The following is a 24788-nucleotide window of genomic DNA, read 5'->3' as shown; positions in this document are numbered from 1 at the left end:
ATGGGTTTCAAGGTTGAGAGCAAGTTGAGGATGAATATGTTGAGGATCTCAGGCTCTTGACAGTGATGTGGATGCTGTGCTGGTCTGTTTTGGTAAAGAGAGATCTGAGCTTGATAGTGAAGGCGCCACTTCATATTTTGATACGCATTCGTATCCTTATAGTCACAAGCTCTGGGCAGTGATTAATCTGGCTGACTCTTTAATATATATGGCAAGAAACAACTGCACGATTCAAATCTAGTAAGATTCATCAGAAAACACACAAAATGATTTATTGATAAATATTTATCTATAAACATCATCAAAATCATTACACAAGCATTTTCAGTAGTACCAAATATAGCATTATTTGTGAACAGCTGCTAAAAAGCAAGCAACACATGTGAACATCAGCCACTGAAGGCATCATCGTAAAGGCACTGCTGAACAACCAACATTCATATCAACAACATATAATAGAAATATATTATCAGAACATAATTTTCTTTAAATGCACCTCTGCCATTTGCTGGCATCATTGTCATCATCAGCAAATGAATTTTGCTTTTGGTGTTCTAAGGGTAGACAAAGGCAAACAATGGTTAACAAAAGCCTCTTGGTTCTTCAGCTCTTTGACAAAATGTCTTGATAAATTTACCAGCAGTTTCTTTTTACACAGTTTAGCAGTTTAATAATCAAATTAACCATAAACTCACCAAATGTTTTTGCTTAGCAATAAAAATGTGGGTTTAAAGGGTACCAGACCCTTTACACAAAATGTGCATAAATTGCACACACTGGTAAAAGCCGTGATTGTGGTTCACTTAATTCAAACTATGTGTTCGTTTACTCTTAATAATTCAGTTGTGCCCCATCTTACCACACCGTTTTAAAGAGTTCTACAAAAGATTCCAACAAAATCTCTAACTGCTTGTAAAAGCAGTCAAAAAAAAGCTTCATGAAAGTGATTGCCCTCCACCAGTCCTTCTGATTTGTAATGTGACCCTTTCACACAAAATTAATCATAGCAGTCTGGGACATACTGTTGATAGTAAACCTGTGAGTTTAAACATAGTTGCATGGTTGGATAGGGAAGTTTTAATCTGTTAATGTAGGGCAGGTTTCAGTTTCCTTATAGCCAGCTCAGAGTCAGGATGCCCACAGTGATCAGCAAAGCTAGAGGTGAGGAAGGAAGAACAGAACAACAAGCATTAAGTACTCTACATGTTTCATGTCTGAAGCACATGTTCTAGTCTCAGGTAAGTATTAAACCAAAAGAAAGAAGAAAACTTATCTGGTACTCTTACCTTGCATCAGTGATTGCTGGATTGTAATTGCATTAGCCGCAGAGGTGGTGGTGGTGTTGGTGGAGTTGGAACTAATCAAATTGGTGATGGTGGCAGTAACATTACTCAGGTCTACCACATTAGTTCTTATTTGGGCAGCAGGGCTCCCCAGATCATCGGAAGCTGAAAGAATAAGCAGAGAAAAAAAGATCACTGATGTGTTTAAAGTGCATAACAACATATGAATATATTGTCAGTGATGGTCTGTGTAACCATCATTAAACAAGTCTGTTAAAGGTGCAAATGATGTGATGTTGATGTGTTAGCTTACTGGCATTGTAAGTTCCATTGGAGACTGACATTGAGAAACTTGTAGTGCTTGTGTCTGCTCTAGTTGTGGTGCTAGAAGAGTCTGGTACTGTGGCATCAAACTGACACTGGATTTTCTTTCCACTGACTTTGCCCCTCACAGTGTTGACATTAAGCTGCAGAAGAAAACAGATCACAAAGAGAAGAGCTTAGTTGTGATTAGGATAATAATTTCTTCATTATTAAACTTCAGTGTAAGTGAAGGCAACACAAAGGTGTAAGCAGTGATAGGCAGAATGAGCATTTGTAAAACACTCCAACCCTAAAACAAAAAAGTATTGCTAAAGTGTTTTTCAAAAGTGTGCTAGTGGAACTCACCGTTGTGCGAGTCAGCTTGCCGTTGTTGAGAAGAGCACTTATGTATTTCACTACACTGTTGTTATTTGCACAGATGTAGGTTGTGTCATTGACTCCCTGTGGTGAAAAACCAGAAGTTGTAAATGTTACCTCTCTATAAAGACGATGACTACAAAATACTAGACTGTCTCATTGTTAACCTTCACTGTTTAACAATGAGACTGAAATGATCAAATTTGACATACCTGTGTAGTGTTACGTGACAGGATGAGAGCAACGTAGCCGTCTGATTCTCCTGCGAGTGAAAACCTAAAATTTTGACCTCCCTGCGGTTGAGCACCAAGGAAGAAACATGTCCCACTGGAGGGGTCGCAGCCAGAGGGCTGAGAAACACACAGCTGTGTCTTGCTACAATTATCTCTAGTAAGAGAGTCCTGCAAGGATAAATAAGGTCCATGTTAGAAAGTGGGGCAGTGTATACTTTAATAGGTACTGATCAATGCTATTTTATTGTCCCCTGATACTGATTTCTTCAGTCTTCTGCTTCAGTAATTAACTAATTATTTTATGTATATTTTTTAATGATTTTATTTATTTTTAATTTTGTTCTACATTACTCACATTAAGAATTGTCACATTACTGTTAGGCACTAGTGGGGCAGGTGTTGTTGGAGCTGCAGTGGTGTTGGATGGTGGTGGGGTGGTGGTGTTGGTGCCAGTGTTGCTGCTGGCATTGGTGATGGTGTTGTTGCTGGATGGTGTTGTGATGCTCGTAGCATTTGGGGCCAATGAGTTCGTACTGGTTGTTGCTGATGTGCTGGTGTTGCTGGATGGTGCTGTGGTGTTGGTGTTGGAGGTGGTGTTGGTGTTGCTGCTGGTAGTGTTTGTGCTGGTTGCTGGAGTCACACTGGTTGTATTATTTTGAGCATAAGTGCCCATGAAACACCCAGTCAGCATCACAAACAGGAGAGTGAGGACTAGTCTGCTGTCCATGCCTGAAACAGAGGGAATAACACAGAATGAGGAAACTCTAAGTGTGAAGTGAAGTTTATTACAGCACTGTATTTAACAACATTTACTGTCACTACAGCTACACTCTGTGTGTGTGTGTGTGTGTGTGTGTGTGTGTGTGTGGTTTTTTTATCACATCATTTGTCCACCAGAGACCAGAGTGCACTCACACTCACACATTTTACAATATCTTTAGCACTGAGGCCAGTGCAAGCACCAGTGTACACGTGAAAAGCTAGGGATGGGTATTGATAAGATTTTAACGATTCCGATTCCATTTTCGATTCTGTTTAACGATTCGATTCTTTATCGATTCTCTTATCGATTCTTGTTTTTAAAAAGGAGAACACTAAGGTCGATTAGCTTAGAACTGTTTTATATCTTCTCTTTCAACAAGATAGAAATTTAGGAGTAACATGGCCTTACAAACCCAACAGTGAGATCTTAAGAGATCCACAGCCTACGGCTCTTCAATGGGGTGTCACAGGGTCCCCGGGGAAAATTGTAAATGTAAAATAATAAAATAAATATTCTTCTGTAGCAATAACAAAGTATAACATAAATTATTCTGTAGCAATTACACAAGAATATCCAGTAATGTCCCTGCCAACAATTAAACACATTCACTTACCATCTGCTGTGGCAAATGGCTGCAAGGTTTTGACCACAAACTAGTCACTGCTCGGTGACATGCGGGCCTGAAAAGAGACGCTACCGGTGGACTGCAGCGACAACTGCCAGCGAGCGCCAGCCAGACTCTGTCTGTCTGTCTCATCATGGTCACCTAAATGCACAATGGCAGGTTTTGTAATAAAGCAGATCGCGCTAACATAATATGCACTGTTAGTTGATTATTTACCTGCCGCATTAACGGGAGATGACGTGCAAACGTTACCGCTGCTGCTGCTGGGTTGAGATTCACGAGTCCGGAGCGGAATTAAAGACATTCATTTAAGTTCATCGCGTGTTTTGTGAGCGAATGCTTTTGCATATTCGTAGTGTTTCCTCCCTTAATGAAATATCTACTTTGCAAGTATTGCAAGTTGCCCTGAACGGATGACAATCCGTTCTCATAAAGTATAAACAAACTTTTAAGCGTTTGAGCCGCTTAGGCGCCGTGTTTCCTGCCAGGTACGCTCCGACGCTCCGCAACGTGGTGACGTCATTCGGGGCGACTGGAATCGATAAGGGAATCGTTTGCAAAAATGGCAAACGATTCCAAGGAATTGAAACAGTGGGAACCGGTTCTCAACAAGAACCGGTTTTCGATACCCATCCCTAGTGAAAGCCAAACAAGCAGAAGGTGAGTTGCTTTGTTCTTTTGGCATTTAAGGTTAACATACTTCATCTGTGCACACCATTCAAACATAGCATAGGAGATGCTGGCTTATATAACAACGGTGAAGACTTTTACAAAATAATCAGTAGCACTTACAGTACAGGCTCTAGAATCAAGTGCAGCAAGAAAACACATAGGCTACGTTCACACTGCAGGCGAAAGCGCATCAAATCCGATTTTTTTGACCCTATGCGACCCATATCCGATCATGGTATGACAGTGTGAACAGCACAAATCCGATATTTTCAAATCCGACCTGGGTCACTTTCGTATGTGGTACTGAATCCGATACATATCTGATGTTTTAGAAAGCAACTGCTGTTTGAACGGTCATGTCGCATTAAATCCGTCTTTTACGTCACTGACACAAGACAGACGCCAATTATCAGCGCCCGAGAAGCACCCGAGAAGACATCGCGAACGCTTCCTGGCCATCCCGTGTTCGATGTTAGTGAAACTGTTGGGAAGACAACGTGAACATTTTATTTGTACTGTATGTTCTGCAGATTCTGATAGAAATCTGCAACTATCCTTTGAAGCACCGCTCCTCTAAAACAGCAATAAGGATCATTATTAGGTTATTTACGTTATTATGTAAATAACAAAATAACTTAAAGCAAAAATTGGGAAACGTAAAGTCCGAAGTCTTTATATTGAGGGCAATCAGTCAAACAATATTGTTTGCCCTGGGTCTAAACAGAGCGAGCTGTGTGTGACATCTTCTTTTGCGCATGCGGGCCGCTTTGAGCGTTCACACTAGAGCGCGTTTGATGTCGCATTTTATGTGTAGTGTGAACAAGCAGACAAAAAAATCGGATTTGATCAAAAAATCGGAATTGAGCATTAAGACCTGCAGTGTGAACGTAGCCTTAATGCTCAATTCCGATTTTTTGATCAAATCCGATTTTTTTTGTCTGCTTGTTCACACTACACATAAAATGCGACATCAAACGCGCTCTTGTGTGAACGCTCAAAGCGGCCCGCATGCGCAAAAGAAGATGTCACACACAACTCGCTCTGTTTAGACCCAGGGCAAACAATATTGTTTGACTGATTGCCCTCAATATAAAGACTTGGGACTTTACGTTTCCAAATTTTTGCTTTAAGTTATTTTGTTATTTACATAATAATGTAAATAACCTAATAATGATCATTTTTGCTGTTTTAGAGGAGCGGTGTTTCAAAGGATAGTTGCAGATTTCTGTCAGAATCTGCAGAAAATACAGTAAAAATAAAATGTTCACATTTCTCCAACGTGGTCTTCCTAACAGTTTCACCGGATGGCAAGAAATCCTTCGCGATGTCCTATCGGGCGCCTCTCCGGCGCTGATAATTGGCGTCTGTCTTGTGTCAGTGACGTAAAAGACGGATTTAATGCGACATGACCGCAGTCGCTTTCTAAAACATCGGATATGTATCGGATTCAGTACCACATACGAAAGTGACCCAGATCGGATTTGAAAATATCGGATTTGTGCCGTTCACACTGTCATACCATGATCGGATATGGGTCGCATAGGGTCAAAAAAATCGAATTTGATGCGCTTTCGCCTGCAGTGTGAACGTAGCTTAAGACCTGCAGTGTGAATGTAGCCATAGTTTGTTTTTACAGATAATATAAGTATGGAGTTGAATAACTAAAAGGCAAAACATTAAACCACAAAATAAAACGCTAATAAATCCCACCACCAAATATCACAAGAAAAGTTGCTCAAATAAATAAGAAAAACAATCAAACTAAACTGGCAACTGACATAAGAGTGCAATAAATGTAATGAAACATTAAGATTCAACCCAGTAATGAAAGTAATAAATTTGTTTATGTTTTTAAATGATTAATATATTTTCATTGGAAAGTAAGCCTAATATTCTTTCAGTTTACAACAAAAGTACTCCAGAATCTAAAAAAGTTATTTAGGTTATAATATTTTTATACATATATTTAATGAAATACTATTGAAAACTAACTGCAATCCTAATTTATTTATTGTTAAAATTATAAATTAATACTCTTCACAAGACACTGTTAGACAGTGAATGACAAAATTAAACAGATTTTGAACAAAAAAAAAAAAAATTAAAAACTGATATGATGTTGCATATGTATTGTTTTTGCCTACCTGTAAGTTTTCTTATCTCCAGTGCAAATAATAGTACAAATTGAATTAAAGTTATATCGTTCCTCAGATTTTGTCAACGTAGTTTTAGTCTCAGGTCGGGCTTGAACCGCTTCTGATGTACCCAGTGGCTTCCAGATGAACAACTGACACCTGTTCACTTTCTGTCACTGTTAAATAAGCAGAGGGGAGGGGAGAAAATGACCAGCATTACAAGAGCATTACATGTGAAACTCTGCCATCACTCTAGTAATCAGGGTGGGGCGAGGAATAAGGCTTAAGGGTGTGTCGCATTGAAACAAACCTGAATTTTGTCTTTCTTTGTATTGACTGTAAAAGAATTTTTGGATGTCAACTAAAATCCAGCAACACTGCTGTCGTGTGCTCTTTATTATTAACTAATAAATGATCTGACTTGTTTGATTTTTCTAACTTTATTATGAACACAGTCCACAGGTTTACTATCACTGTTTCCTTTTCCCTTATTGTGTTTAGGTACAGAGACACTAAAGTTCTGATATCTGTGTTCACATAAGTTTTATTCGGTGATTCAAGGTTTTTGCAATTGCAGATCAAATCTTCATTGCTGCTACTTAACTTCCACTTCAGAATTTCTGAGAAAGAATGAGGGTGGAACTCTTACCCGTCAGTCAGGGTGTATGGTTGGCATTAATCAGGGTCAGTGGCATGAAGTTATTTCTTCGTCATGCCTTTAATATGCAAAACTGGTCGTGCTGGTTGAATCACTGCACATGAAATTAGTCATATGCTTCCCTGGGTTTTTTGGGGTCAGGTGGGTGCAGATTTATCTGTAGTGAATCGGACAGAATGTTCCCAGTGAAAGAACAGAAATGTTAATTTTGTAAACAATTGAATACTGTCAACGTTTGCTGAAAGAAACAGAACAACAGAGACTTTGTTATAAATAGATTGAATTTATATACGACTTCTCAACAAAAACAAAACAAAACAATACACACAAGCTCTTTTTCAAATCAGTCTCACACCTCCTAATCATATATTTATGATTATTGAATATATAGTAGAAAAGATGGCGGCGCACAGTAGAGCGCAAAGTATTATTTATTGTATTGTTTTATTACTTGTCATTCCTGTTTGTTAAAAACAAAAAACAAAAAAAACAAAAAAACCCAACTATTTATTTATTACTTTTAAAAAAATCTGTTTCTTCATTATTTTGTTTCTTTTCACTCTGGGACCATGTGTACATAATTTCGTTCCACCTCATGTTAACATGTGATGCGAATGACAATAAAGCTCCTTGAATCCTTAAAATATTTTACAGCAAGCTTAGATCTGAGCAATAGAGCAGCTTGGATCGATGCATTCTGTGTTTCTGTGAGTGAGCTTGCAGTTGTTTGTGTTTTCAATTCCTGTTTTGATATCACTGTCATTTTATGGTGAGATCTGGTTCTTGTTAAATAATAATGTTTTGGTGGCTGTTGGATTACTTCACTGAAGGTTTGTTGTGGTATTTAACACTGAGATGCTAGCACACAAGACAAAATATTGAAAAAAATAAAAAAAATAAAAAAATATATATATATACATATATTTAAAAAGTATCCAGCACAACCAGTTTTTTTTAAATATAAAGTATTAAAACTTTATACTTTAAAAAGTATAAAGTTTTAAGTTGTTTCTAAGTTTGGAAGTAATTTTCCAACAGTCATATATGCAATCATGACCACAACAGATGTGCTAGAAAGAAATCTTATGGCCTTACCAGGCAGAGAAGCAAACACCTCCACTTCACACAGCGTCAGAATTTTCTGAGAACCTGGTATGATCACATTGATGTAGCGACCTTCCATTCCATTACACTGGAATGTGTATGTTGATGTACCCGCTAATGATTCCATAACGCCACACCTGATGGTGTTACACAAACATCAAAGTGAAATCATCATCATCATCTTTTCCCTCTAGACCCTTTTCACTAGGATTTTGGGTGCTGCTGATCCAGCAGTTACATTTACAGCCTTTTCACTCAGTTCCATATCTTTCTTTGGTTTTGTATATTGAATAGTTGGTGCTTTTGGGGGGTTTGCTATTTTACAGTCATATGCATGACATCTATATTTCAGGTGGAAATAACAGAAGTCGCACATTGGGAGTGTTTTAGTTTATATCCTGTAGTTGTTTATTTAATATCTCCAAGCTCTGGTTAACGTCACCCTCTATGTGTGTGTTTGGAGCCTTTGGATCCTTTCTACTATTGGTCTCGTGCAAGGGCGTAGATTTGGTTTTGGCATTGGTGGGGACGGATGATTCAACCACCGAATCCTGCCCTGTTTCTTTTTTTTCCTTTTTGTCTTTGCTTCTTGATAAAAAAGCAGAAATATACTTGCCTACATATGCTATTCTACATGCTTTTAAACCATTTAAAATTACAATTCATAGTTTTATATGTGAATTATATAATGTTAAATTACTATTAAACAAATGACTAAGTATTTTAGGCTTTAGTTTACTTCAGCCATATTCCATATAAATCAGGTATCATACAAAAATAAAAATAGCTTCAAATACAGTCATGACGATAAAAGAATATGACTTTAAGGACTTAACAACATTACTTCAGTTATATCGTCTTGATGCATGCTCAATCATCCAGGTAATTAATTTTTCAAAAGTTGATTCTGTTCATCTGGACGTAGGTTTCCCCAATCTTATAAACAGTATATTTGCATAATGACTTACCTTCAGTTATAGTACACCAACATCTCTTATACATTAGCACTGAGGGAACACTGAATGACCTGCTGGTTTTTGTCCATAAAACTACTCATCTAAGATGACCACAAAGTAAAAGATCTCTCAGCAAAATTATGCAACATTTTAGGCACTGTTGCCCCGATCAATCCAGTGAGCTGGGATTTTTTATTCTAAACATGAACTACTGACATGGACTACTGGTGCCCCACACAACAAGTCAATGTCCACTATGTGAAGGAGCCAAACACATGCCCTCTTGTTAATCTATAGCACCACATCATCAGTCAGTCACCTGTGACCTCGACTCTTCACCTCTGTCCGAGCTACAACATGGCAGAGCTGCCTCTGTCACCTGATAAATAACAGTGAGACATTCCAAATACATGCAGTCACACATGTGCTTCAAATACAGTCATGAACCACCAAGTCATCATCCAATTTCACCTGTGATCTTGTATCACCATTACTCTCTGAGCTTTGTGTTGGTTCTTCTGTCACCTGACAAATAGGACATACATGACAATAAGAATAAAATGTGGAGCTGCTTCAGTGTTTCTGTCAATTTGTGCAGATCTTGACTCATCAGTAATGTTTGTAGGGTGAGTGCATTTTTAAAACAATTTGTGCAAACTGCACTACATCTCCAAAAGTTGAATCTGTTCATCTGGACGTAGCGTTTTGTGGGAGAAACGTTTCATCACTCATCCAAGTGACTTCTTCAGTCTCAGCTGACTGCAGGTTTCCCCAAACCTTATAAACAGTACATTTGCATAATGACATGCTAAAATCTCAAGAGGAGCGGATCCGACAGAGACTGACAATGCTTTTAGATGAGAATACTCTTAAAAAAGTGTTTGACTTCACTGAGAAGGCTCGTCTAGCACAGCACAAGAAGTCTAAGACCAGGCAACAAAGGAAGTTTGACTTACTTTTTGTACGTCGGAAACCACCACAAAATACGGAGAGTGTCCTCAGTGGCCAGAAGAGACAAGGATGCGACATGGAGGATGTGGACAAGTGGGTGAAGAATTTGTCTGACAGACAGCTCACCCAAACAGAGAAAAACATCCTTGCTAAAGGGTTGAATTTTGCTGTCACACCGAGACAAATCCCTCTAGTGGAGCTCATCACAGCCACAGAAACAGCAATTCGTAACAACAATATTGCAGAAGTGGAAACAGAGCAACTACGGACGAAAGTTTCGGCCTGTCTCAGCAATGCAAAGCCCCCAGAATCCAACATCACCATGGAGGAGAGGAAGGCACTCACATCACTTAGTGATGACAACAACATTATCATCCTTCCAGCAGACAAGGGTGGGTGCACAGTATTGCTTAACCAGAAAGATTATCATGAGAAGATTTTGTCACTGCTCAGTGATGAAAATACTTATGAGCCCCTGAAACGAGACCCAGGAAGTGGCTACAGGAAGAGGGTCATAGACTGTCTGAAGCAGTTAGAACAAGACAAGGCTATCGACCGGACCTCATACCACAGGCTGTACCCAGGGGAGTCTACACCAAGTCTGTGTGGTTTACCGAAAATACATAAGCAGGGTGCACCTTTAAGACCATTTGTCTGCATGATTAACTCGGTCACCTATAACATCTCCAAGTTTCTGGCTTCGATCCTCAACCCGCTGGTGGGCAGCTCTGAACACCACATCCAGAACACCCTGGATTTTGTTGAGAAGGTGAGAGATGTCATTATGGAGGCAGATGAAACCATGGTCTCGTACGACGTTACATCTCTCTTCACTTGCATCCCAGTCACGGAAGCGTTGGAGGTAGTCCGTAAGAGATTACAGGATGACCCCAACCTCAGCAACAGGACCACTCTCAGCATCGACCAAGTGTGTTTGCTTTTGGAACTGTGTCTTCATTCCACCTACTTCACATACAAGGGTCAGTTCTACAGGCAGAAACATGGGTGTGCCATGGGCTCCCCAGTTTCACCCATCGTGGCCAATTTGTACATGGAAGAAGTGGAAAAGAGGGCGTTGCTATCCTACCCTGGAACACCACCAAGCCATTGGTTCAGATATGTGGATGACACCTGGGTGAAAATCAAATCTCAGGACATACTACATTTCACGGATCACATTAACTCGGTGGACCAACACATCAAATTCACCAGGGAGGATATGAAAAGTGGCAGGTTAGCCTTCTTAGACTGTGAGATTTCCATCAGTAAAAGCTGACGTGTACCGTAAACCTACGCATATGGACCAGTATCTAAGGTTTGACTCTCATCATCCACTGGAGCACAAACTGGGTGTCATCAGGACGCTACAACACAGAGCGAACACCATCCCCACTGACACAGCGGCCAGGGAGGCAGAAGAACAGCACATCAAGAAGGCCCTGAGTAAATGTGGCTATCCCAGCTGGACTTTTGTCAAAGCTGGGAAGGCACCTAAAGAAAGCTCCAGCCGATCCAGGAGAGAAGGACAACCGCTGCCCAGGTGAAAACCTGTAGTGATCCCGTATGTGTCAGGAGTATCGGAGCAGTTGAGACGCATTTTTTCTAAACACCGGGTCTCTGTGGCTTTTAAACCCCAAAATACGCTGCGCCAAAAACTGGTCCACCCCAAGGATCGGGTCCCCCGACACAAACAGAGTAACATAGTGTACGCTGTTAAGTGCCAGGAGGATTGCCAGAATTTATACATCGGGGAAACCAAACAACCTCTAGTGAAGCGGATGGCACAACACAGAAGAGCAACCTCATCAGGCCAGGACTCTGCAGTTTATTTACACCTACAGGCCAGTGGACACTCTTTCAACGATGAGGATGTACACATCCTGGACAGGGAAGAACGCTGGTTTGAGCGCGGAGTCAAGGAGGCCATTTACGTGAAAAGGGAAAGACCATCTCTGAATCGAGGAGGGGGCCTAAGGGTACATCTTTCACCATCTTACAACGCTGTAATTGCAGCCATTCCCCAACTCTCTGTGAATGGTACTCATGGCCATTGATCAGTGTTCTTTGATCAGTGGGTTTTGGTCAGTGATTGTTGATCAATGGTCATGGGAATTTGCATAATTATGATTAAGGAACTGACCTCACAGCCCATTGTTCCTTCAGTGGGCTGGTTTCAGTCATTATGCAAATGTACTGTTTATAAGGTTTGGGGAAACCTGCAGTCAGCTGAGACTGAAGAAGTCACTTGGATGAGTGATGAAACGTTTCTCCCACAAAACGCTACGTCCAGATGAACAGATTCAACTTTTGGAGATTTACTTTCCTGGATGATTGAGAATGCATCAAAACTGCACTACAAGGTGAAATATTTGCAAAATCATGACTACCTCATGATATTTTGTCTCAAACATTAACCCTATGAATATGTCAGTACCATTAGGATGAAATTATTGTGTCACCAACATTTTAACATTAGACATATAATTTTAACAGCCGCTGTAATCTAATATCCGGGCTGCTCGAGGAGGCGTTTTCTCTGACACTTTCAATCAAAATTAGAAATGCTACTCTGAGACTGAGATAACTAATAGTGCTGCCTGTTGTGTAGTTAGTTTCCAAAACACGATATTCATGGTTAGATACAATTTTAGACTGATGTGGGCCAAAGCCTAGCATAGCCTGTAATGTTATTATGACGGACACATTTTATGAGTGAGCTTGACTTTAAGTGACTTACAGGTTTCTTTGAAAAATACTTTCTTATATCGAGGTTCTTCCTTTTTGCTGCCATCCTCCTCTCCTCCTTGCAGGGCCTCGCAGGGCAGGTTTGCCGCTGCTAAAACTAAACAGAGCTCCCTGAAAGCCACAGCCAATCACATTGGCCATATTTGTCACATGAGGTAGGACTCCAGTAGCGAAAGTAATTTAACTCTTTCTGCGCCGCTGGGTGAATGAGACGTTGACAGATCGTTTTTTTCTTTCTATCGGGTTGGTTTTTCTTTACTCGAAGAGATCAAATTATTGGTGGGGACAATTCAATAATCGCTGGATATTGGTGGGGACGTGTCCCTTCCGTCCATGCCAAATCTAAGCCCTTGGTCTTGTGGCTCACCTGGAATTTGTGTTGCCATTCTGCTCCAGTGAGTCTCCAATCAGGATCTGTGCCCCAAGAAGTCTTTCAGAACAACAGTCTTGTCTGTTGATGATGGTGACAGCAGTGACTTTATAGACAGCCAATAAGTCTACTCTCCACCAGGGATTCTGCTGTGTCGATGTGTGGGTACAACATGAATAACCCCAGAATTCAGTTCTGCACCCATCGACACCTTTAAAGGGTATCCCAACTGCATTCCATGTTGATGACTGCACTGTTTGTTTGTTTAAGGCCACATTTTGAAGTGGTTCGACTAAATTGTTGAAAGGAAAAAACAGACATGAATCAGTATCAGGCAGATGTGTTTCCACAGATCAGATCCAGTCACTTAAAGCTCTACCTGCTGGGGCAGCATACACCTCCACTTCACACAGGGTGAGAGTCTTCTTCTGTCCAGGAAGAAACACGTTCACAAAGCGACCCTCCATGCTGCCTCCGTCACACTGGTATGTGTAGGTTTTACCCGCATTGATATGTGAGATGGAAGCACACCTGACAGCAATGGATGGGGGCAATATTAAGTTGACATAGTTACTTTTTCAAAAAGAGAGTGTAACTGAGAACATAGGAAAAGAGTACATTTTCAAGCCTTTTAAAGTTTTCATAGGTTTTCCCAAAAAATCACAGAAGCTTTTATTGGTTTCTTAGCTAGTTTCAAGTAGATGACTTATCGACAAACTGATATTAATGACCGATGTAAGCTATTTACATCTCTATGGTATTTATAAGAACCAATACATGAAAATTTAAAGAGTAAAGAAGCATAGAAGCAGAGCATAACAAATCACACACTGTTCTACCTCATTTATTCTTGTGCAAACAAACATGTAAGTTTGCAAACAACACAGTGTTGTTTGCATGAATGACAACACACCCACATATTACATTTCCTTCTTCTAAACAAATCTTGCTTCTGAGGTTTTCATTAGTTTCTTATGTTTTGTCCACATCGTTGTTATAGACTTTTCTCTTTTTCTTTCCCTTTTCTCATTACACATTTATGTTCCACGCACCAAGTTTTGTTTGTATCCAAAACTCTTGGTCAAACAGCTCATTATGGACTCTAAATATACTCAGTAATAAGAAGTGTGTTGAGAAATATTACCCAAAACAATTTACAAGGTTATTAATAGCAAGAAATATAAAATTCCAGACTGACATGTGTAACACCTGAACAGACCCCACAGGTCTCGCACAGGGTTCTTTTTCTTTTGTTTTTCTTTTCTTTTCTTTTTTTTTTTTTTGCTATTCTTTTCATTTTCTAGTCAATTTGCTCCTAATGATGTCACATCATTGTTTTCTGCGTGTACTTTCATTAGTGCTTTACAAATGTTGTGTGGTTTCAGCGAACACCAGTCAAAAGCATCCAGTCCCACCCAGTTTTAATAAATTTAATTATTTATTTAGTAAATGTTTGACATGGGTCTTAAATTTAAAAAATCACATAGGATTCAAGGTGGAAATGAGCCCTCTTTAGGTCACATTGAAGAAGAATGACTCCATTGCTGTAATAATCATCTGGATGAAGTTTCCAGGCTGAAAGTAATAAAATTTTTGAGATGCTAGATCAGTTGACATGTCATACATGAAAAAGAGAACTTATTATGCTACAGTAAAATCTTTGCTCTTGAATCACAGACAGGGATGTGGTATTATTTGTTACTCTCGTGACATACTAGCAGGTCTTGAACACTGCATAGGGTGAATTGTGAGCTATAGCTGCTGGTTTTAGTTAGATAAGCATTCGTATCCTTATGGTCACAAGCTCTGGGCAGTGATTAATCTGGCTGACTCTTTAATGTACAGCAAGAAACAACTGCACTGTAACATCTTATAATGGAAAGTGCATGTAGTGAAAATATTGTAGTTTTAAGTAATTTCATTTGAGAACACCCATAACTGAAATTGACTAAACGTTAAAGGTTCAAATTCAAATCTAGTAAGATTCATCAGAAAACACAAAATAATTTATTGATAAATATTTAATCATAAACATGTAATACAAAATCATTACACAAGCATTTTCAGTAGTACCAAATATAACATTATTTGTGAACAGCTGCTAAAAAGCAAGCAACACATGTGAACATCAGCCACTGAAGGCATCATCGTAAAGGCACTGCTGAACAACCAACATTCATATCAACAACATATAATAGAAATATATTATCAGAACATAATTTTCTTTAAATGCACCTCTGCCATTTGCTGGCATCATTGTCATCATCAGCAAATGAATTTTGCTTTTGGTGTTCTAAGGGTAGACAAAGGCAAACAATGGTTAACAAAAGCCTCTTGGTTCTTCAGCTCTTTGACAAAATGTCTTGATAAATTTACCAGCAGTTTCTTTTTACACAGTTTAGCAGTTTAATAATCAAAGTAACCATAAACTCACCAAATGTTTTTGCTTAACAATAAAAATGTGGGTTTAAAGGGTACCAGACCCTTTACCCAAAATGTGCATAAATTACACACACTGGTAAAAGCCGTGATTGTGGTTCACTTAATTCAAACTATGTGTTCGTTTACTCTTAATAATTCAGTTGTGCCCCATCTTACCACACCGTTTTAAAGAGTTCTACAAAAGATTCCAACAAAATCTCTAACTGCTTGTAAAAGCAGTCAAAAAAAAGCTTCATGAAAGTGATTGCCCTCCACCAGTCCTTCTGATTTGTAATGTGACCCTTTCACACAAATTAATCATAGCAGTCTGGGACATACTGTTGATAGTAAACCTGTGAGTTTAAACATAGTAGCATGGTTGGATAGGGAAGTTTTAATCTGTTATGTAGGGCAGGTTTCAGTTTCCTTATAGCCAGCTCAGACTCAGGATGGCCACAGTGATCAGCAAAACTACAGGTGAGGAAGGAAGAACAGAACAACAAGCATTAAGTACTCTACATGTTTCATGTCTGAAGCACATGTTCTAGTCTCAGGTAAGTATTAAACCAAAAGAAAGAAGAAAACTTATCTGGTACTCTTACCTTGCATCAGTGATTGCTGGATTGTAATTGCATTAGCCGCAGAGGTGGTGGTGGTGTTGGTGGAGTTGGAACTAATCAAATTGGTGATGGCAGCAGTAACATTACTCAGGTCTACCACATTAGTTCTTATTTGGGCAGCAGGGCTCCCCAGATCATCGGAAGCTGAAAGAACAAGCAGAGAAAAAAAGATCACTGATGTGTTTAAAGTGCATAACAACATATGAATATATTGTCAGTGATGGTCTGTGTAACCATCATTAAAGAGGTCTGTTAAAGGTGCAAATGATGTGATGTTGATGTGTTAGCTTACTGGCATTGTAAGTTCCAGTGGAGACTGACACTGAGAAACTTGTAGTGCTTGTGTCTGCTCTAGTTGTGGTGCTAGTAGAGTCTGGTATTGTGGCATCAAATTGACACTGGATGTTCTTTCCACTGACTTTGCCCTTCACATTGTTGACATTAAGCTGCAGAAGAAAACAGATCACAAAGAGAAGAGCTTAGTTGTGATTAGGATAATAATTTCTTCATTATTAAACTTCAATGTAAGTGAAGGAAACACAAGGCATAAGCAGTGATAGGCAGAATGAGCATTTGTCAAACACTCCGACCATAAAAAAAGTATTACTAAAGTGTTTTTCAAAAGTGTGCTAGTAGAACTCACCGTTGTGCGAGTCAGCTTGCCGTTGTTGAGAAGAGCACTTATGTAATTGACTACACTGTTGTTATTTGCACAGATGTAGGTTGTGTCATTGACTCCCTGTGGTGAAAAACCAGAAGTTGTAAATGTTACCTCTCTATAAAGATGACGACTAACAAAATACTAGACTGTCTCATTGTTAAACTTTATTGTATTTTTATCTGTGCTGAAATGATAAAATTTGACATACCGGTGTAGTGTTACGTGACAGGATGAGAGCAACGTAGCCGTCTGATTGTCCTGCGAGTGAAAACCTAAAATTTTGACCTCCCAGCTGTTGAGCACCAAGGAAGAAACATGTCCCACTGGAGGGGTCGCAGCCAGAGGGCTGAGAAACACACAGCTGTGTCTTGCTACAATTATCTCTAGTAATAGAGGTCTGCAAGGATAAATAAGATCCATGTTAGAAAGTGGGGCAGTGTATATGTTAATAGGTACTGATCAATGCTATTTTATTGTCCCCTGATACTGATTTCTTCAGTCTTCTGCTTTAGTAATTAAATAATTATTTTATTTATTTTTTTAAAATGATTTTTATTTATTTTTAAGTTTTTCTACATTACTCACATTAACAATTGTCACATTACTGTCAGGCACCAGTGGGGCAGGTATTGTTGGAGCTGCAGTCGTGTTGGATGGTGCTGTGGTGTTGGAATTAATCTGATTATTGATAGTGGCATTAACATTTCCCAGTTCTACCACATTAGTTCTTATTTGGAAAACAGGGCTCCCCAAAGAATCAGAAGCTGAAAGAACAAGCAGAGAAAAAAAGATCACTGATGTGTTTAAAGTGCATAACAACATATGAATATATTATCAGTGATGGTCTTTGTAACCATCATTAAAGAGGTCTGTTAAAGGTGCAAATGATGTGATGTTGATGTGTTAGCTTACCGGCATTGTAAGTTCCATTGGAGACTGACATTGAGAAACTTGTAGTGCTTGTGTCTGCTCTCGTTTTGGTGCTAGTAGAGTCTGGTACTGTGGCATCAAATTGACACTGGATGTTCTTTCCACTGACTTTGCCCCTCACAGTGTTGACATTAAGCTGCAGAAGAAAACAGATCACAAAGAGAAGAGTTTTAATTCATATTATTCTAACTGATGTTCATGGTCATAGTTTAATTAACATTTGCCTTGATATTGAGTAGAAGACTCAGAAGGCAGACCTGCATCTATGTATGTACTTTAATTACAACCACAGAACGCACTCACAGAATTTACAGTGTTTGGTTGTAATTAGGATAATCAGTGTTTTATTGTTACAGTTAAATACAGGTTAAGGCAACACAAGATCTTTAGGTAGAATAAGGCAGATAGGCAGAATGATCATTTATCAAACTAATGACACAAAGAAAAGAAAATTGGGGAAGTTTATTGTTTAGTCCTTAATGTAAACCAAATAGGACAAATGTTGTAAATATTTCTTTTTTAAACGATGCCAATCAAATAACAAAAAGGTTAACTTCTAGTGGAACTCACCGGTGTGAGAGTCAGCTTGCCGTTGTTCAGAAGAGCACTGAAGAATTTGACTACACCATTGTTATTTGCACAGATGTAGGTTGTGTCATTGGTTCCCTGTGGTGAAAAACCAGAAGTTGTAAATGTTACCTCTCTATAAAGACGATGACTACAAAATACTAGACTGTCTCATTGTTAAACTTCACTGTTTAACAATGAGACTGAAATGATCAAATTTGACATACCTGTGTAGTGTTACGTGACAGGGTGAGAGCAACGTAGCCGTCTGAGTCTCCTGTGAGTGAAAACCTAAAATTTTGACCTCCCTGCGGTTGGGCACCAAGGAAGAAACATGTCCCACTGGAGGGGTCGCAGCCAGAGGGCTGAGAAACACACAGCTGTGTCTTGCTGCAATTATCTTTAGTAAGAGAGTCCTGCAAGGATAAATAAGGTCCATGTTAGAAAGTGGGGCAGTGTATACTTTAATAGGTACTGATCAATGCTATTTTATTGTCCCCTGATACTGATTTCTTCAGTCTTCTGCTTCAGTAATTAACTAATTATTTTATGTATATTTTTTAATGATTTTATTTATTTTTAATTTTGTTCTACATTACTCACATTAAGAATTGTCACATTACTGTTAGGCACTAGTGGGGCAGGTGTTGTTGGAGCTGCAGTGGTGTTGGATGGTGGTGGGGTGGTGGTGTTGGTGCCAGTGTTGCTGCTGGCATTGGTGATGGTGTTGTTGCTGGATGGTGTTGTGATGCTCGTAGCATTTGGGGCCAATGAGTTCGTACTGGTTGTTGCTGATGTGCTGGTGTTGCTGGATGGTGCTGTGGTGTTGGTGTTGGAGGTGGTGTTGGTGTTGCTGCTGGTAGTGTTTGTGCTGGTTGCTGGAGTCACACTGGTTGTATTATTTTGAGCATAAGTGCCCATGAAACACCCAGTCAGCATCACAAACAGGAGAGTGAGGACTAGTCTGCTGTCCATGCCTGAAACAGAGGGAATAACACAGATTGAGGAAACTCTAACTATTAACAGTAAGTGAAGTAAAGTTTATTACAGCACTGTATTTAACAACATTTACTCTCATTACAGCTACTCTCTCTCTCTCTCTCTCTCTCTCTCTCTGTGTGGGTGTGTGGTTTTTTCATCACATCATTTGTCCACCAGAGTGCACTCACACTCACATTCTACAATATCTTTAGCACTGAGGCCAGTGCAAGCACGTCAAAGCCAAACAAGCAGAAGGTGAGTTGTTTATATAACAACGGTGAGGACTTTTACAAAATAATCAGTAGCACTTACAGTACAGGCTCTAGAATTAAGTGCAGCAAGAAAACATAATTTGTTTTTTCAGATGATACAAATATGGAATTAAATTACACGAAAGCAGAACATTAAACCACAAAATAAAACGCTAATAAATCCCACCACCAAATATCACAAGAAAAGTTGCTCAAATAAATAAGAAAAACAATCAAACTAAACTGGCAACTGACATAAGAGTGCCATAAATGCAATGAAACATTAAGATTTAACCCAGTAATGAAAGTAATAAATTTGTTTATGTTTTTAAATGATTAATATATTTTCATTGGAAAGTAAGCCTAATATTCTTTCAGTTTACAACAAAAGTACTCCAGACTCTAAAAAAGTTATTTAGGTTATAATATTTTTATACATATATTTAATGAAATTCTAATGAAAACTAACTGCAATCCTAATTTATTTATTGTTAAAATTATAAATTAATACTCTTCACAAGACACTGTTAGACAGTGAATGGCAAAATTAAACAGATTTTGAAAAAAAAAAAAACTAATTTAAAAACTGATATGATGTTGCATATGTATTGTTTTTGCCTACCTGTAAGTTTTCTTATCTCCAGTGCAAATAATGGTACAAATTGAATTAAAGATATATCGTTCCTCAGATTTTGTCAACGTAGTTTTAGTCTCAGGTCGGGCTTGGACCGCTTCTGATGTACCCAGTGGCTTCCAGATGAACAACTGACACCTGTTCACTTTCTGTCACTGTTAAATAAGCAGAGGGGAGGGGAGAAAATGACCAGCATTACAAAAGCATTACATGTGAAACTCTGCCATCACTCTAGTAATCAGGGTGGGGCGAGGAATAAGGGTTAAGGGTGTGTCGCATTGAAACAAACCTGAATTTTGTCTTTCCACCTCTTTGTTTTAGAGTTTTGTTTCTAAATGCACCACTTCCTTGACAATGCATGCAACCTACATGGATATTGTGGTAAAAACAGGGGATCTACTTCAATCTTTAACGTGTACTCCCATCCAACAGCAATGAGACTAATTACCAAATCTTTTTATTAACTCTGAAAATGTACAAGAAAGAAAGAATGATTGAACAGCTCACAAAGGCATTCAGGTTTATACATACTTGGAGAAATTTGACTGAACTGGTTGGGCTTTTTTTTCAAATATCAAAATAATACTACTGACTGATTCAGAAACGTTAAAGAAAATTGATCTGCCTCAAAGGCACAAGGCACCTCTCAACAAATGGCCACAAGGCACAAAGCTCGGTTTGTTCCTCGTAGCCATTTGTGTAAACGTAATATGTTCCATTGTCTGAAGTGGGTTATAAGTGTCCTCCTGAGTAGAAGGCCACTTTAAAGATTTGACTGAAGATCAAGGTCCAGATCTGGGAGGAGATCCATCAGGACACCATCGTCCATATGATCTGTGTGCTTTCAAAATGTTCCTTTCATTTTTTTTTAGCAGGGTAGTTTCTTCCTGTGGATATGATCTTTATGTTATTCTGTTTATTGTGTAGTGTATTGACTGTAAAAGTACACAGTACATTAAAGTTCTGATATCTGTGTTCACCTAAGTTTTATTCGGTGCTTTAAGGTTTTTGCAATTGCAGATCAAATCTTCATTGCTGCTTCTTAACTTCCACGTCAGAATTTCCGAGAAAGAATGAGGGGGGAACTCTTACCCGTCAGTCAGGGTGCATTGTTGGCATTAATCAGGGTCAGTGGCGTGAAGTTATTTCTTCGTCATGCCTTTAATATGGAAAACTGGCCGTGCTGGTTGGTTTACTGCACATGAAACTGGTCGTATGCTTCCCTGGGTTTTTTGGGGTCAGGTGGGTGCAGATGCAGTGAATATGGGGCTGCACTACATCCTGCAACACCTCGACGGCCCGGGAACTTATGCCAGGGTCCTGTTTGTGGACTTTAGTTCGGCTTTTAACACCATCGTGCCTGAACTTCTCTCTTCCAAACTCTCCCAGCTCAGTGCGTCTCCAGCTACCTGTCAGTGGATCACCACATTCCTGACAGACAGAAAGCAACAAGTGAGGCTGGGGGAGATCACCTCTGAAACTCGGTCCCTCAGTATTGGTGCCCCTCAAGGATGTGTCCTCTCACCACTACTGTTCTCCCGCTACACTATTGACTGCACCTCCAAGAACTCGGCTGTTAAACTCCTAAAGTTTGCAGATGACACCACCGTCATTGGCCTCATTCAGGATGGTGATGAGTCTGCATACCGGCAGGAAATTGAATGGCTGGTACTCTGGTGCAGTCAGCACAATCTGGAGCTGAACACTCTTAAAACTGTAGAGATGAGAGTGGACTTCAGGAGACATCCCTCAACTCTGCCCCCCCTCATCATATCAGACAGCCCTGTGTCGACTGTGAAGATCTTCAAGTTCCTGGGTACCACCATCTCCCAGGACCTGAAGTGGGAGACCAACATCAACTCCATCCTCAAAAAGACCCAGCAGAGGATGTGCAGGGTGGGCCATTTATATGGATACACCGTAATAAAATGGGAATGGTTGGTGATATTAAAGTCCTGTTTGTGGCACATTAGTATATGTGAGGGGGAAAACTCTGTGATGATTTTCCCTGCCCGTTTCCTGGTTCTTGAGAGGTACAGATCCTGGATGGAGGGCAGGGGGGGCGCCGATGATCCTTTCTGCTGCCCGTACAGTCCGCTGCAGTCTGCTCCTGTCCTGTTTAGTGGCTGCACCATACCAGACTGTGATGGAGGAGCACAGGACAGACTCAGTGACCGCAGTGTAGAACTGGATTAGCAGCTCCTGTGGAAGACTGTACTTCCCCAGTTATCTCAGGAAGTACAGGGTGGGCCATTTATATGGATACACCGTAATAACATGGGAATGGTTGGTGATATTAAAGTCCTGTTTGTGGCACATTAGTATATGTGAGGGGGCAAACTCCTCAAGATGGGTGGTGACCATGGTGGCCATTTAGAAGTCAGCCATCTTGGATACAACTTTTGTTTTTTCAATAGGAAGAGGGCCATGTGACACATCAAACTTATTGGTAATGTCACAAGAAAAACAATGGTGTACTTGGTTTCAACGTAACTTTATTCTTTCATGAGTTATTTAGAAGTTTCTGACCACTCACAAAATATGTTCAATGTGCTGCCCATTGTGTTGGATTGTCAATGCAACCCTCTTCTCCCACTCTTCACACACTGATAGCAACACTGCAGGAGAAATGCCAGCACAGGCATCCAGTATCCATAGTTTCAGGTGCTGTACATCTCGTATCTTCACACCATAGACAATTGCCTTCAGATGACCCCAAAGATAAAAGTCTAAGGGGGCCAGATCGGGAGACCTTTGGGGCCATTCAACTGGCCCACGACGACCAATCCGCTTTCCAGGAAACTGTTCATCTAGGAATGCTCGGACCTGGCACCCATAATGTGGTGGTGCACCATCTTGCTGGAAAAACTCAGGGAACGTGCCAGCTTCAGTGCATAAAGAGGGAAACACATCATCATATAGCAATTTCAAATATCCAGTGGCCTTGAGGTTTCATTGATGAAGAATGGACCCACTATCATTGTACCCCATATACCACACTAAACCATCACTTTTGTTGTTCCAACAGTCTTGGAGGGATCCATCCAATGTGGGTTAGTGTCAGACCAATAGCGGTGGTTTTGTTTGTTAACTTCACCATTCACATAAAAGTTTGCCTCATCACTGAACAAAATCTTCTGCGTGAACTGAGGGTCCTGTTCCAATTTTTGTTTTGCCCATTCTGCAAATTTTGTGCGCCGATCTGGGTCATCCTCGTTGAGATGCTGCAGTAGCTGGAGTTTGTAAGGGTGCCATTTGTGAGTAGCTAATATCCGCTGAAAGGATGTTCGACTAATGCCACTTTCCAGTGACATGCGGCGAGTGCTACACCGTGGGCTCTTGCTGAATCAAGCTAGGACAGCCACTGATGTTTCTTCATTAGTGACAGTTTTCTTGCGTCAACATTTTGGCAAATCCAACACTGAACCAGTTTCACGAAACTTAGCAAGCAGTTTGCTAACTGTAGCATGGGAGATGGGTGGTCTCGTAGGGTGTCTTGTTTTGAAATCTGCTGCAATGACCCGGTTACTGCGTTCACCAGATATCAACACAATTTCGATCCGCTCCTCACGTGTTAACCTCTTCGACATGTCAATGGCTGTGAACAAAGAGAAACTTGTAAATAACTCATGAAAGAATAAGGTTACGTTGAAACCAAGCACACCATTGTTTTTCTTGTGACATTACCAATAAGTTTGATGTGTCACATGGCCCTCTTCCTATTGAAAAAACAAAAGTTGTATCCAAGATGGCCGACTTCTAAATGGCCACCATGGTCACCACCCATCTTGAGGAGTTTGCCCCCTCACATATACTAATGTGCCACAAACAGGACTTTAATATCCCCAACCATTCCCATTTTATTACGGTGTGTAGAATTACAGGGATTATTTTACATAACCATCATCTTTATCATTGCATTAATTATCATTTCATCCAAGCATTTATTGAAGTTGCTGGCATTATGTTATAATCTGTATTACAGGGGTTATCATAATCAAATATTAACATGTTTATTACAGGTGCAGTTACACCCACTTTAAATCATTGAGTTAAATCTATAATCTTAAAAGCTTATATGCTGAGTATATTGTTACAGTAAAATAGTAGCTGAGCAAAGGCCTGAATGTATTCAGCTTCTTGTTGCATTTGAGTTTGCCTAGTAACAGGTGACAGAAGATGGGCCAAAGAGGAGGACAAGTCCATGGGGACCTCAAAGGCCTAACCTCATCACCATATTTGGAAAAGGATGCCAGAAAGGGGAACTCCTGTCTCTGCATTTATCTCTTAAAATTGATCATTATCTGTATAAGAGGCAAATAATGTTCTTAAGATGCAAATTATGTGCTTGTAAACGCAAGAGGGGGTGTTATAATACCCTGATGTTATAAAAGCAATCTGAAGTGTATTTTTGGACGGGGGATTTACAACTGATGTTTTCCAGTGTACGTCTCCCCACGCTGCGTGTATTCATTAAAATCAATTGTTTGACCGACCTCTTCTGGACCATCGTTGTTTTACTCTCGTCCTCAATTTCGGACCCGTAA

At 39.8% G+C, this 24788-nt stretch overlaps 1 protein-coding gene across 1 annotated transcript in view; it reads right to left on the bottom strand.

The window, feature by feature from the left end:
* si:cabz01007794.1 (mucin-5AC) overlaps positions 1-24788 on the bottom strand; it is a 67295-nt gene that overhangs the window by 15301 nt on the left and 27206 nt on the right. Inside the window, exons 12-16 of the mRNA XM_025904788.1 lie at positions 18379-18474; positions 17791-17944; positions 17464-17642; positions 17087-17275; positions 1953-2048 (exon numbers count right to left, since the gene is read on the bottom strand). Coding sequence (XP_025760573.1) covers positions 1953-2048; positions 17087-17275; positions 17464-17642; positions 17791-17944; positions 18379-18474 — 714 coding nt within the window. The remainder of the gene's footprint in view (positions 1-1952; positions 2049-17086; positions 17276-17463; positions 17643-17790; positions 17945-18378; positions 18475-24788) is intronic.

The sequence above is a fragment of the Oreochromis niloticus genome, linkage group LG3, assembly GCF_001858045.2.
Source record: "Oreochromis niloticus isolate F11D_XX linkage group LG3, O_niloticus_UMD_NMBU, whole genome shotgun sequence".
Lineage (NCBI taxonomy): Eukaryota > Metazoa > Chordata > Actinopteri > Cichliformes > Cichlidae > Oreochromis > Oreochromis niloticus.
This window is presented reverse-complemented; position numbering and strand designations above follow the sequence as displayed.